Here is a 14,808-nt window from a genome sequence, read left to right on the forward strand (position 1 = left end):
TCCTTCTGCCTGAGCATGAATCAGACCACACTCACCGTACAGTACGTGTTCACTTCTCCCGTCTTGCTGCTCTGTCTGTCTCCATATAGTGTTAAAAACCCATCGCTGCCTCAGGTGTGTTACGGCAGCGAGCGAAAGGCTGCTGCCGCTTTAACGGCTACGGTTCAGAGGGAGGCGCTGTCAGAGAGCGACTGGCTAACAGCTGACTGACTGACTGACTGACTGACTGCTCGCCGCTGTTTACACAAGGCCCTCTAATTTCAACCTGCAGGAGCGGGGAACCGAAATGGCTTTTACCTTTAAAGTGCAGCCTGTTGGAGGGGGCCAGGTCGACACTGAAGGCATCACAGAGTAGAAGATGACGCACCACCAGACATCTGCTCGTAGAAGACAAACCGCTGGCTCTGATCTGATCTGCTGTGCTTGCCAGGAAGTTGTGAGGGTCTGTAATAGTCATCAACTGTTGTGGAGCTGAGCTGAGGTATTGTACCTTCTCTCCTCGGGGAGACCGGGAGCACAGGATGCATACGAACACACACATGCACTGTACTGTGTAGGTCATCAGCTCCAGCTCCACTTAAATAAATAATACACTGCGCTCCTTTGGCTTGCAGCTGAAATGGCCAGATCAGGTTCCCCGGCATCTACTGTTTCACTGGCAAACCTTTTTTTAAAGCGCCTGCATTGCACACACACAGCCTTTGAAAAAAAAAAAAAAAAAAAAACACAGTGTGCTAAGAGTTCAAACAGTCTTGGCCAGCCTCTGCTGTAAAACCAGGCTCTTTAAAGAGAATTTATTAGAAAACAGCTCCAACGAAGCAGGTTAGACATTCCCCACAGATAGCGAATATTGTGGGAAAACCGGCGCTCACACATACACACAGATGGGGTTGGTATGTAGTCAGGCGCTGGTGGTGGTGGTGGGGGGGGGCAGAGTAGCAGGGTCAGAGGAGAGTGAGACCTGCATGTGAGAAGAGGGGAGTTATTGAGGTATGACTTCTGTCTTCAGGAATGTTCTGCAGGAAGATGACACGACCGTCTTCTCTCACACCAGGAGTGCTATCAAAGGGTCGATCTGTCAGTCCCAACAATAACACTGTCAAAGGCCCAACGGTGCACAGGACAGACAGAAAACAGTAGCCATTCTTCCTGCAGTGGCTGGGAGCACTTCAGTCTGAACGTGTATTATATCATTCAGCTTCCTATGTGAACAATGGGGTCCCGAGTTAAAGTTGAGGTGATCTAGTTAAGAGTCGCCCCCTCTTAGGACCTTGCATCTTTAGTAATGATGTGACACTGTGCAATTGTTTTCCAGCGTATGGGAAATAATGCTGTTAATTAAAGCAGATATCAGTGGAATGTTTTTGTTAATATAAGTCCTAAATAGTCCTATTTTCCGTCAGCAATCACTTACATGAAGTATTTCAGCCTAAACACGAGTCTCTCCGTCACTCTGCTCTGCTGTAACCCGAGGAGAAAATTTTCCTTGTGGGATACAAGTGTTATCCAATGAGGGGAGAGAACGGCATGAAGGGCTGTGTGTGCAGCCAAGGGATGCGCGTGAATGTGGTGACGTAGCACGAGGACCAATTGATGCCTGACAAGGGCGGGGGCTGCTAACTCATGGTGCGTTCAAGGAAACTCGTACTTTGTGTTTTTCCTTCCTGTGAAGTCATACCAGTTCGATCTGGTACGAGTTCACGGGTCGGAAGTTACGAGTGGCCGTTATAGGGAACTTTCACAGACAACAGGACGGTAAAAACACGAGCTACGGGTTACCTGGAACGCTACCAAGTCGTAGTTGTGACTTGAAGCTGTAACTTACGGTTTCAAAAGCCTGCCTTGAACACAGCATTAGCCGAAACGGCCGTGCCGATGATATCTGCTTTAAGTTGTTAAGTGTTCAAAGTTACATAGAAAGGTTAACCATTTCTAAAATAGCCCTCAGAGGTTTTAGCTTCTTTCAAGCTTTAGTTTTGCTTTGAGGCCACAGACTCTCTCTCTCTCACTACATTTATGCAACCGTAACACGACAGGGCTATTTATAGCTAATATGTTACCTGCTGAGCACCATAAGGCAAACAAACTTAGAGGAAGTTCACGGCAGAGCTGCGAGTGAAAGTAAGAAGTAAGTCTGAGTGAATGTTAGATTCCTCAGGTAGGAAGAACTGCAACTTTTACTGTCTTGTTAACCTACAGTATTTGATGATAGCTCACTGTCATGTTAGGTGTACCGCAAAGAAAAGAAATTAAACCAGCTTTAACTTTCTTCTTCAGCTGCCACTGTTACTGCAATACAATGACAAAAAGTATTTTATAGTGAAACTAAACTACATGTGTGGATAGTATATTGTAAGATGGCTGTTTAGAAATACCACATGTTCGACTTCAGCCTCCAGGTCCCGTGTGGTAATTTTTAGCTGAGCAGACAGAGGGGACTCCCAAGCCAAGAGGAAAAACCATGTCACCGTGGCGATCATGAGAAATCAGCAAAGACGGAAAAAGTCTGATGGCCAAATTACACAAGACGGTGTGCGTGTACTGGACCAGACAGGGATCTGAAATTCAATAAAACGGAGCGGACTTCGCTGAGAGGGAGGAACAGCTCCGTACTAAAGCATGAACTCCAGGCTGTGGCCGGCCGACCCACGGGGACTGGAATTACAGACCAGAGGAGCTTATGAATGGTGATTGGCTGCTGCTGACTCAGGCTGCTCTCGCCACAATAGCCACTAATTTTAGCCTTTGCAGTGGTGAAATCACTGTGTGGAACCATTAATGCTTTAACCCGTCCCCTAAAGAAGCTCTCTCCATCTCTCATGGCCGGTTTCAACTGTTATATAAAACATCTCAGGGAGGGAACTGTTGTGAAGAGTGTAGAAGCAACAAGTTCAGTGAACCCACCTCCTGCTGTCTACTGCAGCTTCAATCTGCTATGTACAGTATAATCACAATTCATCTTTTCATCTAGTGACCAATGCTGAAGCCATTCATCCACTGAAAAAATAATCATCAGAATCCCCATTTTCATCCAGCACTTTATATATATATCCTTCATGTTAATTAATCAATGTTATAAGTTAATTATGTGTAATCAGACATTTTGATTTCCATCTTTTTACATGTTTCTTGCAAGTTACTGAATACTTGTCTACACTTTGTGGCGCTACAACGTTTTTTGGATTGTTTGACAAAACATGCATACAAACAAGTATAAAGAGCGCAACTCCTACTTTGAAAACTTGTAATTTGCATTTTGCTGATTGATTAATTAGCTGAAAAATAATATAATTTGCAGCTGCAATCAGAACTCACTGAAAAACATTTACAGATTTGAGCTCAACCCACAAGATGCCAAACATTTCACAGCTTCCAGAATGTCAAAATCCGCCAGATTAACTAAAAGTGTAAAAAAAAACCACAAAAAAAAAACACAAGACAAAACAATGAGTGTTCACCCAGCACATGGATCAGCATTGACCTGACAGCGTCTCACCCAGCGTGCCACCAGCTTTGGAGTAAGAGGATTCCCCTACCTTATAGTCCGCACTGAAATGCAGTACTTCCACATTAGATTCCACATGTCCCCGACATCATCGGGACAGAAACTTGAAATTTGGATTTGTTAAATTCTCTGATGAGAGGGTAAGAAGTAAAAAAAAAAGAGCCAGATGTTTCAGGGAACTAAAGGCTGAAAACTCTCTGAATGAGAGAGGAGCTTACAGGAGTCCTCCTACCAGCATCCACTCAATGCCACTCCTCCTGCCTCTCTTCACTTGACCACAAAACATGAACTAGTCTTTTCTTGTTCCGCAGGAAAAATGACTAATTCTCTCTCCTGGAGGTTGAGTTACTGCTCCTACTCGGTTCCTTTTTCCCCTCTGTTCTTGTCTGAGGAGCGCAGAGCACAGACTTATCCAGCATTACCAAGTAAGGCCAGCAACTAAGTGGTCCAGACAGGGAGTAAAATCCCTCCTTGCTTCAGTGTGTAATGCTAGCGCATGTTCACATTCCTCCAGCCGGCTGCAGCCCCTTCTCTAGCAGTCTGTCACTTACTGCTGCCACACTATTCACCCCTGAATTATCTCCCTGCTGCTGTGTGCCAAGTGTGGAGGTTCAGGCATTGTTGTTTTCATCGTACATGTGTTGGATCGCACAATTTTTCCCACAAACTCTCAATAGATGGTATCAATGGTAAGAGGTGTGAAATGCACTGCTGCTGAATATGTGCAGTGGGTTTTGGACGCGCTACACTGTTTGATGTGCCACTTATCAACCATGTCATAACAGAGTTGAGGAGAACAACAACAAACAGAGGATTAACGTCGTTTTGCTGAGTCTGTAAGAGTGGAATGCAAAATAAAATTTGGTTAACTTGAGACTTGTGTGTGTATGTGTGTGTGTGTGTGTGTGTGCAGAAGAAAAAATATATCTGCAGGCCGTGGTAGATGTTAGATGTGAACAGCTGTGCAGCCAAAAGATCGGTCAGTGTGAGACTCAGTTGCTCATGTTATGACTCCAGATCTGCAGCAGTAACCACAGATGCCCGTCTCATGTCTGTCAGGATCACAGTCCTGGTCGAATCCTCACTGCACACGCCACATCGCTTACCAGAGTTGTGTTGATATGAAGACAAAATCTACTCTCCCTCTCTGTCTGATTATTGTTCTAATATACACACATCGTTTTTGTCATCTAAATGAGTAGATAGTAGTTGAAGTAGATGAGTAAAAGTCGGGCATTCAAATTTGATCATATGTAAAAGTGCACCAATATCACCAGCAACAGAGAATTTGCAATGATTGAATGTAAAAGTAAGTCATAATACTGTATAGAAAGATATTTTTCTACTTGTGGGTTTATTTTAATATTAGACCGATTACTGTTGTAGCTTGTCACTGTGATTGTAATTTTAATTACTTTGCATATAATATTAGGGAATTTCATTTAATACTGTTCTTCCACATCACTGATTTATACTTTTTGTCTGAATCGGCATATTTAGCATGCACAGTATAACTTCAATGGAGTCAAAAGAAGTAGAATTTAAATTCTCAAGTAGAAGCACATCCTGAAATGTGTAAAATATGTCTTTCATCAGTTTCCTACGGGCAGGGAATGATATATTGAACAATATTTGTGGATAATGTCTGTAGTATATTTGTGATACTTTATGTTTCTGTTCCCTCAGTCTTAAATAATTGATGATAACAGTTTGGAAAAGCAACTTTTCCGAGCAACATTCAGCTGCATGTAAAGGATACGCTGACACATAGTAATGCAAATCCTTCCAGTGAGCATGTGAGAAGTTTGCCTTTGTTATTTTAGACGTTCAAGAATAGCCAAGTATTTTCACTCCTGTTGGCCTCCGTGGCCTTCCTCTGAGCAGCTGCCAAACATATCTCCCTCAGTCTGTCCCCTCATCTGCCTGTCTATCCGTCCGTCTGTCTGTCCATGTGTCTTTGACCCCCTGCTTTTATGGTGGGGTCGGATCCTGGCAATCAGGAAAACTTCAGTCATTAAAAAACTCTGCTTTGTCAATAAAGTTCCTCTTTTGAATAATCCAGATAGAGTGAAGAGACAAGATCAAAAGCAGAGCAAACACGGCGGACATAATGAGTGCTTCGTACAGACCAGTCAACAGTGGGAGCATCAATAACACTGTGTGCCATGCCACGGGCAACAAAGCTCTGATTTACAGGGACTGCGGCTCCGAGTTGCGCTGCCACACTTGTACGCATTCGCGCAGCAGATCGATTTGACAGGGGGCTTCAGACTTTGATGTTTCCATTTCACGCCATGAAGGGAAATCACAGACAGAGCGGCTGGTATCAGACTGACCGCTACAAGGCGTATCTGCCACCGGGTGGTGCAGGACGGGCTGGCAGGCTGAGCGCCCTGCTGCGCCCGGCGTTGTGAATGAGCTGCTGGCAGAATATGACGGAGCTCAGTGTCTGTATGGGCCGATGCCTTCTCCTCTTGGCTCAGAAATGAATGGAATTAGTGCTCCATTAAAAAAAAAAAACTGCACTGTCTTTGTAACACACACATTAAACAATTCATTACTTAGAGCTTCTGCTGCACCCTGCTCTCCAGTTTGTTATACAGCAGGGCCTTCTCTGAGCATGAAAAACCAAATTAAGGCCAATAATGTGGTTTTGGTGAGCTGGTGTGAATCTGGAAAGCCTCTTGAGATTTATCAGAAATTCATCTGCATTTGTAAAGACTAGGGGTGACCTCCGCTGGGATCGATCTGAGAAAGACCATGGACCTACTTCATTCCTGTACAAAGCCTTTTGATGTCCTGAATTCAGTCCTCGGAGCACACGGCTCCCTCCAGTCCAGAATGAGCGTAGAATATTAAAGGCCACAGCTCTGTCTGTTAACTTCAGATAAAAACACTATAATCAGATGAATCCTTGAGGAAAAAGGGCAAACCCTCGATCTTTGTGCGAGGGGAAACTAAAATACATAAAGGAGCCACTTTCATGTGCAGTTATTCTGTCAAGAGAGAACAGTGATACATGGCAGGGGCTCAGGTCAGGTCCGCCTGGGTGTAAGTGGATGAAGAGCAAGTGTGAGGCAGAGTGGAGTCAGTGGGTGTGAATGATGAAAGGGTGGAGAGGTGGTGGTAGAGATCTTCAGCGCTGATGAACTACACAGTGTTTGGACATTTTGATGTGGGCCCGTGACCTTTTTTAACCTTGCTGCCTCAACTCCAGCTCTGTGTACAGAACAATCACAGGTACTCCTCACGCTTCGTCAGCACAGACGCCATTATTGTCAAGCCAGGCTACTAACAGACAGCTAAAACCCATTAGAAGGCAAACAGTGGGGTTTGACAGATTTCTTCTTGGGTCATTGATCTGTTGGAGTGGAGCGAAAAAACTAAGAGATGTTGCAACACAAAAACATACAAAGAGGCTATTAAGGGGGTCACTTCACCCACCTCACAAAGAATCTCCTCTATTTAGTTGTATCTGGATATGAAGATGGTGCCGATAGAGTGATCTGGAGCGGAGGTGAGTTAGGCAGTAAGTCTCAGCATTTCAAAATTATATTTCAAATAATTCAACATCTCTTTCCATAGACTGAGTTCAAATCGCTGTGGAAAACTCACAGACTTCGGGGCAGGCAATTTCCATCTACTCTCTCTACTCTCTTCACTTTCAATGCAAAACATGTTGTTCACTTTCATACTGTATTTACCTAGAACCATTACCAAGCGTAACTGATATGGCACATAAGCACTAGCTGCACTATTTAAACGTCACAAAACATCAGTTTATATATTTAGATTTTATTTATTTATTTATTTAATTTTTAGGTTTTTATTTTTCAGATGTATATCAGATGTCGGAGGGAGTTAATTAAAAAGGCCAACTTCCCTTTATACTTGTGTATTCGTGAAAGATAAACTGTCAGTAAAACCTACTAAATGCCATTTTAAGCATGTTATTATCACTTTGAAATAGTAAATAATTAATATAAATGGTGGAAATGTAGCAGGAGGTATCTACGCTGCTTTCCCCACTGGACATGGCTGAAAATTAAAACTCAATCATGATAAAACAGGGACAAGAACATCTCCAAAAGTCTCCATTTGGGAAGTGTTTTACAATGAAAAGAGGTCTATTCTCTGAAAATAACGGTAGGCTATACCAAATTACTAACGACTCACTTTGCCACCCTGTTAAAGCAACCCCCACCTCTTTGTACTTCTTCTCCCACCTGTGTACCAAGAACTTGGCACTGAAGCCCCAAACAGATGGAAGAGGTGATGCTGTGAGAGCAAAGAGTTACTTTTCTTAGTTGTTGCATCACTACAACACAGTGACTATGTGAGAAATCTGGATGCTGTTTAGTGTGTAATTCATCAGGAATACATAATGTATCCTTGCTGATTCACATCCTTATAAGAAGCAATGGGAGCAATGTTTTTTTTATCATTTTAGCAAAGTGACACTTTAAAAAAATGTGTTTTGGTTAAGAGGTACAGGAGTACACCCAAATATGGAGATTATGGAGAGGTACATGGGAGCAATTGTGTGGGTACACAATACACATAAATATACACAGCTCTTTTTTTATTGATCTGAACTGATTTGCATTGCATATACAGTATAATGTCTTGTAATTGGACAAGGAAATACTCAAATAATTGCAATCTGTCTGTTATTATTGTGTTTAATCAATCCAATTCAATTTCTTTATTTATTTTCTTTTAATTTATATAAAATGTGGTCAGATTAATATAATGTATGGCCTGTGCTTCAAAAAGTGTAAATAACAACAAAAGCAACAACAACAAAAACCAGACTGTTAAATGCTGCTGACTTTCCAGTGAAAGAGCAGGTCTGTCCTCACACTGACCCGAGCACACAACTACAGCTGATTACCCTCTGGCTCCCAAAACCACTCAGAGGCCCCGCAGCAAATGAGCACTCTCCAGTTCAACCACACTCAAAAACAATACAAGAGTTTGGCTCATCCTCAAGCTTAATGAAATGGGTCGCCAGCATCCAATCACCGGCTGGTATTTAAATGGAAGCACGCGCATTAAGCCGCATCGTGGGGGGATGTTTTTTGTCTTCACCCCCAGAGACACGGTTGGTTTGCATGGAGGAGAAAGTTGGGGGGGGGATGGGTGGACTCATGAATAAATATGGCCCGGAGGTGTGTGACAATTCACGCCCGGAGATGCTCCTCTTGAACATTATATCCTCCTCCTTTTTGATTACCATTCTCTGAACCAGACCGATAGTTTGCTCACTTTCAACTGACCCCACGGGTGTCTTTCTCATTACACTGAGAAAATGAGATGAAACACAGGCCAGGAACAGCGGCTAAAATTAGCTTTCACGATGATGTGTGCCTTATTTTGGCTGCAGAGTCATACACTGTACAACCCATTTGAATGTTTCAGGAGAAAAAAAAAAAAAGGTTGTGTGACTTTCAGGCTGATGTAAATGGGCCATTTTGCTGCCATATTGGTCCACAGCTCTTCCTCATCCTTCACCCCCTGAGCAGGGCAGCTGATGAGCTAGTGTTATAGCTTGTGCTGGCAACATAACAGGGACAAACCAAACAAAGAAAAATCCACACACTCTTCATCAGTCTATTCCCATGGCTCCTCCTCTCATAAGTAGATACAACATCTCTTTGATAACCAAAACACACTTTGAATTAATTTAATTTAATTTACCAATAAGTCCTAGTTTCTCAAATCACTCCATTAGTCTATCAATTTAGTATTAGTTGACATAATACCGTTTGTAAAGAAGAATGGTCAAATTGGAGCAGTACAGACAGACAGACTTTCAGTCTTTGATGACTTACTACATTTCCTACAATGCAACAAAGTTCTGTCTTTTTTTGACCCTCTGAATGCCAATGTCTTTCAAACTCCGGTTTATGTGTACAAACACATGCATTTACACTGAAGATATCACACAACTGTTTGCACAGGCTGAGTAATGCTCTCTGTGTTGACTGAAATGACTTTGACGTGTATAATCTGTAAAGTGCTGCTTTAACTTGTAGGTAATTAACACAGTATCAAAAACACGTCTAAGCACACCTAAGCTGAGCGTCAACAAATGTCATGCAAAAAAAAGAGAAGAAAAAAAAAGTTATATAGTCTGGTTGGAAAACGTTGGCTGCAAACGTTGGATTCTCAGTGGTGAACAACAACACTGACAGGAACAGCAGAGTGCAGCGCGTGTGTTGGCTCATGCTGTCGAGCCAATAACTTTGAGTGGGACCACACACACAATGGACTGAATACTGTGCTGGAGCTTGTCAGGGCCAAACCACAACAATAGCACTTCCTTTCAGACCAGCTGACCCCACTGACACGTGGGGCCCGTGTCCCCATTTCAGTCACCCTCAACATAGGAGAACAAAACAACAGAGGGGCTGTCCATCACTTAACGTCTGGCTCAAACATCACACTTTACGAGGCTAGAGGACACAACACAAGTCTGATTATCCCGGGCACCGTAGTGTGTGCTGGTTGAATCCCCACCGGATTACCACAAAGCACTGACACCATGTTATGGTATTATTCCAAATCTAAAAAAAGGGCCACGGCTGTGTGTCTTTTTCCTCAAGGCCTAGATGAAAGACAGAATTTTTATGCTTTAGCATCAACAGACAGTACATACTGCATGAAGCACCTTACCTTTTATAGAAACCATGCAGAGGCTGCAGACAGAGGAACTGCCAGTAATCCAAACAAAAAGCTTTGAACTTCAACATTTTGTCAGCCCGTAACAGAGGCTTAGATTAAAAATGTCATTCCGCGTGGGGTCCATAGAAGAAAAAACTTTTTTTTTTCCTACAAAAAGTGGCTTACACTTGGAAGAACAAGAGCGAATTCTGCACAGCTCAGGCTGAATGGCAACAACACTGACATCCCACATGGTGCAGTCCCATCTCAGCATCTGACTGTGCATCTGGCCCACATGGAGGGGGCTGGACCTCCATCCCTCTGCTCCTTTGTTAATCCTGAGTGGGTCCTATGCTGTGCTGTGCTGTGCTGTGCTGTGCTCCCTCTATGTCCAGATGTAGTAGTGATGCCTTGATAGAGATGTTATCCGCTGGACACCGTGCGTGACTTCTCCTGAAGTTGTTGGACAAAAGGTTTGTCCCGGCCGCAGCAACCCCTCTATCATACAAATCCTCCTCCTCACCCCACTGCTCGCCTCCTCTCTCTCTCTCTCTCTCTCAGCGCTCAATTTCTCCCAGTCAGTTAAGAGCAGAGCAGGTTCCTGTCTCCATCATTGCTGCTCTTCACAGTTGAGTTACAGCTGCTCCTATTGTCTAAGCAGCCACACACACCGACAAGGTTTGACTCTGCTGCGCCTCGCCAGGCCAACAAAGCACACAAAGGCCTCCCTCTGTGGCCGTATCAATTAGGCTTTATCAGATGCTGCACAGTCTCTGCCAGCCCGGGCTGCTCGGAGACGAGCTAATCAGCAGCAGCACATGGTGCACAGAGGGGCGAAGCCGGCGCCCACGAGGGACGGCCTCGTACACACACACACACACACACACACGCACATAAAGCCTGGGCTGGTTGCCAGGACAACCCTAAACAGCAATAAAAGACACTGATGGACCCTTGATGTGACTGCGGCTGATTGGTTGAAGAAGAGAGCCGAGGGTCGGGGTGAAGAGAACCAATCAGTGCTGTAATCAGAAATATTGAGCAGGCTGATTATTGGAGAAAGAAGGAAAAAAGAAAATCAGTGAGTGATCCATAATCAGAAATTCATGGTGAAAGTTGTAAAAAATAATATTAAATTAAGTGGAGAGGCCAAGTGCAGATGCAGGGGATGAATTAATAATGACTATAGAAAGATGGGTCATTAATAGTTTATGATTACATGTTCCCCAAAGTACAGATTTGTGCAACAAATCAGCCTGAGCCCCGTGCCACGTAGGAGCCGTACAGGTTCTCTACATGAAAAGAGAAAACGAAACATGCTTCGAGGCCCAACGTTTCTTGGATTCTTGTCAATACAGCGCAGTGGAAGAATGATTGCGTATGCAGAGTGGTTTACAGTATCAAAGAGAAACGTTGGCTCAGCTCAAATATGTGACTCACTTTCAACTTTAGCGGTGCTTAACTGTACAGCACGAACCCCCAACACGCCGGAGTGCCATGGTCACTCGCTGTTTAATACAGATATCACTGTTGGCTGGGTGTCGCTGCTCTCTCTCTCTACCAGGATGATTCTGCTGTCAGTATACTAACATCCTGGCAGAGACGTCTAAAAAAAAAAAAAGAACGCTGGATGTGAGACCGACCGGCGCCGCCACAGCTCACAGAGCCACGGACCGGGGCTGGGTGCGGAGGAGAGCTGCGTGTAGCGATACAGCAATTATTCAGCCTGGCACGCTGCTTTGAAGTGAGAACAGACAGCATTTTGTAAAAGGCTATGAGTCATGACAACATGCAGGGGAAATTTTTACAATACTGTGCACTGACTGAGGGATGATGCTGCAGACTGAAACACAAAGTCCCATCTCATTCTGCATGATAGGACTGACCCAGCTGATTGAAGCCCTTGACTAATCAAAGCAAAGCAATATTGGGGTCCAGTAATTAGTCAGAACACATTTAGTGACTCAGTGAATGAACATGGGCAGTAGGAAATTTTGTGTTCCACGTTCACTTTGAAGGATTTATGGCAGACAGAAAAATGAACCATCATAATCAAAGCAGCAGACACAGTGATACCGAGCCTTTCATCCAGACATAAAGAGAAATGCAGGCTGTAGGTGGAAGCAGACAAGCTGCCATTACTGTGGTGCTACCTGACAAGTAAAACTGCACATAACACAATGTGTGTGAGGGATTGCTAAACATTTAGTGCCTTCAAATCTGTCCAAAACATAATGCTCAGAATCTAGAAAAGCTATTCATAGATTTAGTTTTTCTACAAAGCTTACATTAGCATTGACAGCAATTAATTCATTTACGTAACAAGGTCAGCATCAAATTTAATTCCTATACTCAGCAAAGCCTTTAATTTTGCTTCTCTTTCAATCATTATTTTCTTCTGCTGATTACAGTAAGCATTGCTAACCAGCTAGCTCCAGCCTGACTGGCCCATCACATCACCTTTGGATACTGAGTCACTGTGGTGTCTGGTCCTCCCTGAAGTAATAGTACTCATCGTAACCTCTCAAACATGGCTGAAGCTGTGACCAAACTAACACCCCGTCCTGACATACAGCGATGCGACAGCGACAGCGACGCGAGCGAGGAAAAGTGATTAGAATGCGTAGTTTTCAATCAGCCTGTCCTGACGTGCCGCGAGCGACGTAGCGCCGTCCAGCGATGTCGCTCAACCCTGAAATTATCGCTTGCGTTGTCTCTATCTGGACGACATTTCGCGGCGGTGTCCCGCCCCTAAACACTTCTTATTGGTTGAAAAGTACACGCTGCTTTCTGTTGACAAGCAAGTTATCAGAGAGAGGAGAATATGAGAGGAAAAAACACTCAAAGATGTGAAAAACGGCAACCAGGAAATGCCAGGAATCTCAAAATAGCGCCACAAGTTTGTGTACGTCCCTTTATAATTCTGATTCTGAACCAATAGAATATACTTGCGACAAAATCATCACGCTGCATATCAGGACACCCTCGCACGAGTTTTCGTTGCCGTTTCGCTTGCTCGCTGTATGTCAGGACGAGGTGTAAGTCAACAGACGACCCTAGCATTGCAAACACTTGCTATATAGCAATTACCAAACTTAGAAACAGCTTCTCCTCTCTAATGTTGTCAATGAACTTTAGCTTTACTTAAATAGGCAGCTAGATGTTGCTCATTGTGTCGTCAGCTGCTCTGTTCAATAAAACCAAACCTTCATTAACTCCTATGTTTGTATTAAACGCTCAGGCTGTGAACATATACAGGGCAGCTTGCTGAAAAATGACCATGGACACATTGGCTATGATGAGCCATCCCTCTGGTTTGGTTTGGACAACTGGTCTGTCAACCATGATTAACCCAAGCATGTCAAATTTCTGTGCAGAGTAAACATGTTGATTTGCATTTTGACTTGCTTGAGAGTGCAACACATAAATCAGCCGCTGGATTTGCTTTAGGCTGATATCCCATGACAGGGTGAGACCCTGTCTGTCTGGGAAATGCCCAGATGTTTTCATATCAGCTCCCTGCAGACAGAGCAGCAGATCATGGTACATGATTGTTGTAATGTAATGTTTTAAAGATACTGTCCATGGTGACGGTTCTAATTTAAGCAGCACTTAAGGATGGTGCAGTGAAAGTAATTTCCTCTGAATTCATTCAGTGCCACGAGAGGACAGATTATAGACTGGGCCACACATGTTCCTCTTGCTTCATTAAGGACCAGTGTAAACACTTTCCTTTGTCTCACTGACAGACAGAGGGGGGTATCCCTCCCAGGGTGGGCCAGCAGCACATTACTGAGCAGACGGTGCAACCAAATGAGGGACCATCTATCATGTGGTTTCCTAGAGCCCGAGGTCTGCATGCAGGCAGAGTGAGATGTAGCCCATGCCCGATCACCAGTCTGCCCTGGGGTAGACAAAAGGAAATCCCACAGCAGAATTTATCATTAATTACCACTGCCTCATTCATATTGTTTGGGGATCATAGTCGGAAGTCTCATTTAGGATTCAATCAAAACTGATGATGACAAAATCCCAGAATTTGTGCTGACAAACCGAGACGTCACACTGACACAAAATGTTCTGCAACTACAAAACTGACCAAGGATCTGAAGTAAGGCTTGTCTTGTTGTCTGGCTGCACCAGATGCAGCTCTTCCTACTCCCAGCTGTGGGCTTTAGGTGAATCTGCTGGAGGAAAGCGTTATGGTAATAACTGCAGAATCCATTTGGCAACAGAGGAAGGACAAGCCCTTCACTCCAGCTGAGCTTTGCTTTAATTTGCAAACTTTAACTGACTTAGGCCTTTGAACCTATAGTGCTTAAAGCAGGTCAGGGTCTAACAAGCAGAATTATAAATGTACACGTCACTAGTTTGTAACGAAGAAAAAGACTTAAGAATAAGAATTATGGAAAAGTACTGAACCGGTTTGCACCAAATTTGGGGGAGGGATGTGGCTTCAGCCAAGGAAGAACAAATTATACTTTACTACAGGTCCAGCTGAAAGAGCAGCCGGGGGAATTATTTAATCACTTTCCTAAGGATAGGATAACGTTTTTTCATTAGACATTTCAGTTGTTTTATACTTGAAATTCAATTCAAGTATGTTTTTCCCCCCCGGATCAAAATCACAATAAACT

General features: G+C 43.7%; 1 protein-coding gene across 7 annotated transcripts in view; it reads right to left on the bottom strand.

Annotated features, from left to right (window-relative positions):
- Positions 1-14,808, bottom strand: part of iqsec1b (IQ motif and Sec7 domain ArfGEF 1b) — a 204,000-nt gene that overhangs the window by 62,019 nt on the left and 127,173 nt on the right. Inside the window, exon 1 of one of the 7 annotated variants that reach the window (XM_085776540.1) lies at positions 3,537-3,792. The exons of 5 other annotated variants lie outside the window; for them this stretch is intronic. In XM_085776540.1, the coding sequence (XP_085632666.1) occupies positions 3,537-3,583 (47 nt within the window). In that variant the 5' untranslated portion in view covers positions 3,584-3,792. Of the gene's footprint in view, positions 1-297; positions 544-3,536; positions 3,793-14,808 lie in introns of those variants that run through there. One more of the 7 variants, XM_085776544.1, reaches the window with a different exon arrangement.

This window comes from Trachurus japonicus, chromosome 5 (genome assembly GCF_045865225.1).
Source record: "Trachurus japonicus isolate A0001 chromosome 5, Traja_1.0".
Taxonomy (NCBI): domain Eukaryota; kingdom Metazoa; phylum Chordata; class Actinopteri; order Carangiformes; family Carangidae; genus Trachurus; species Trachurus japonicus.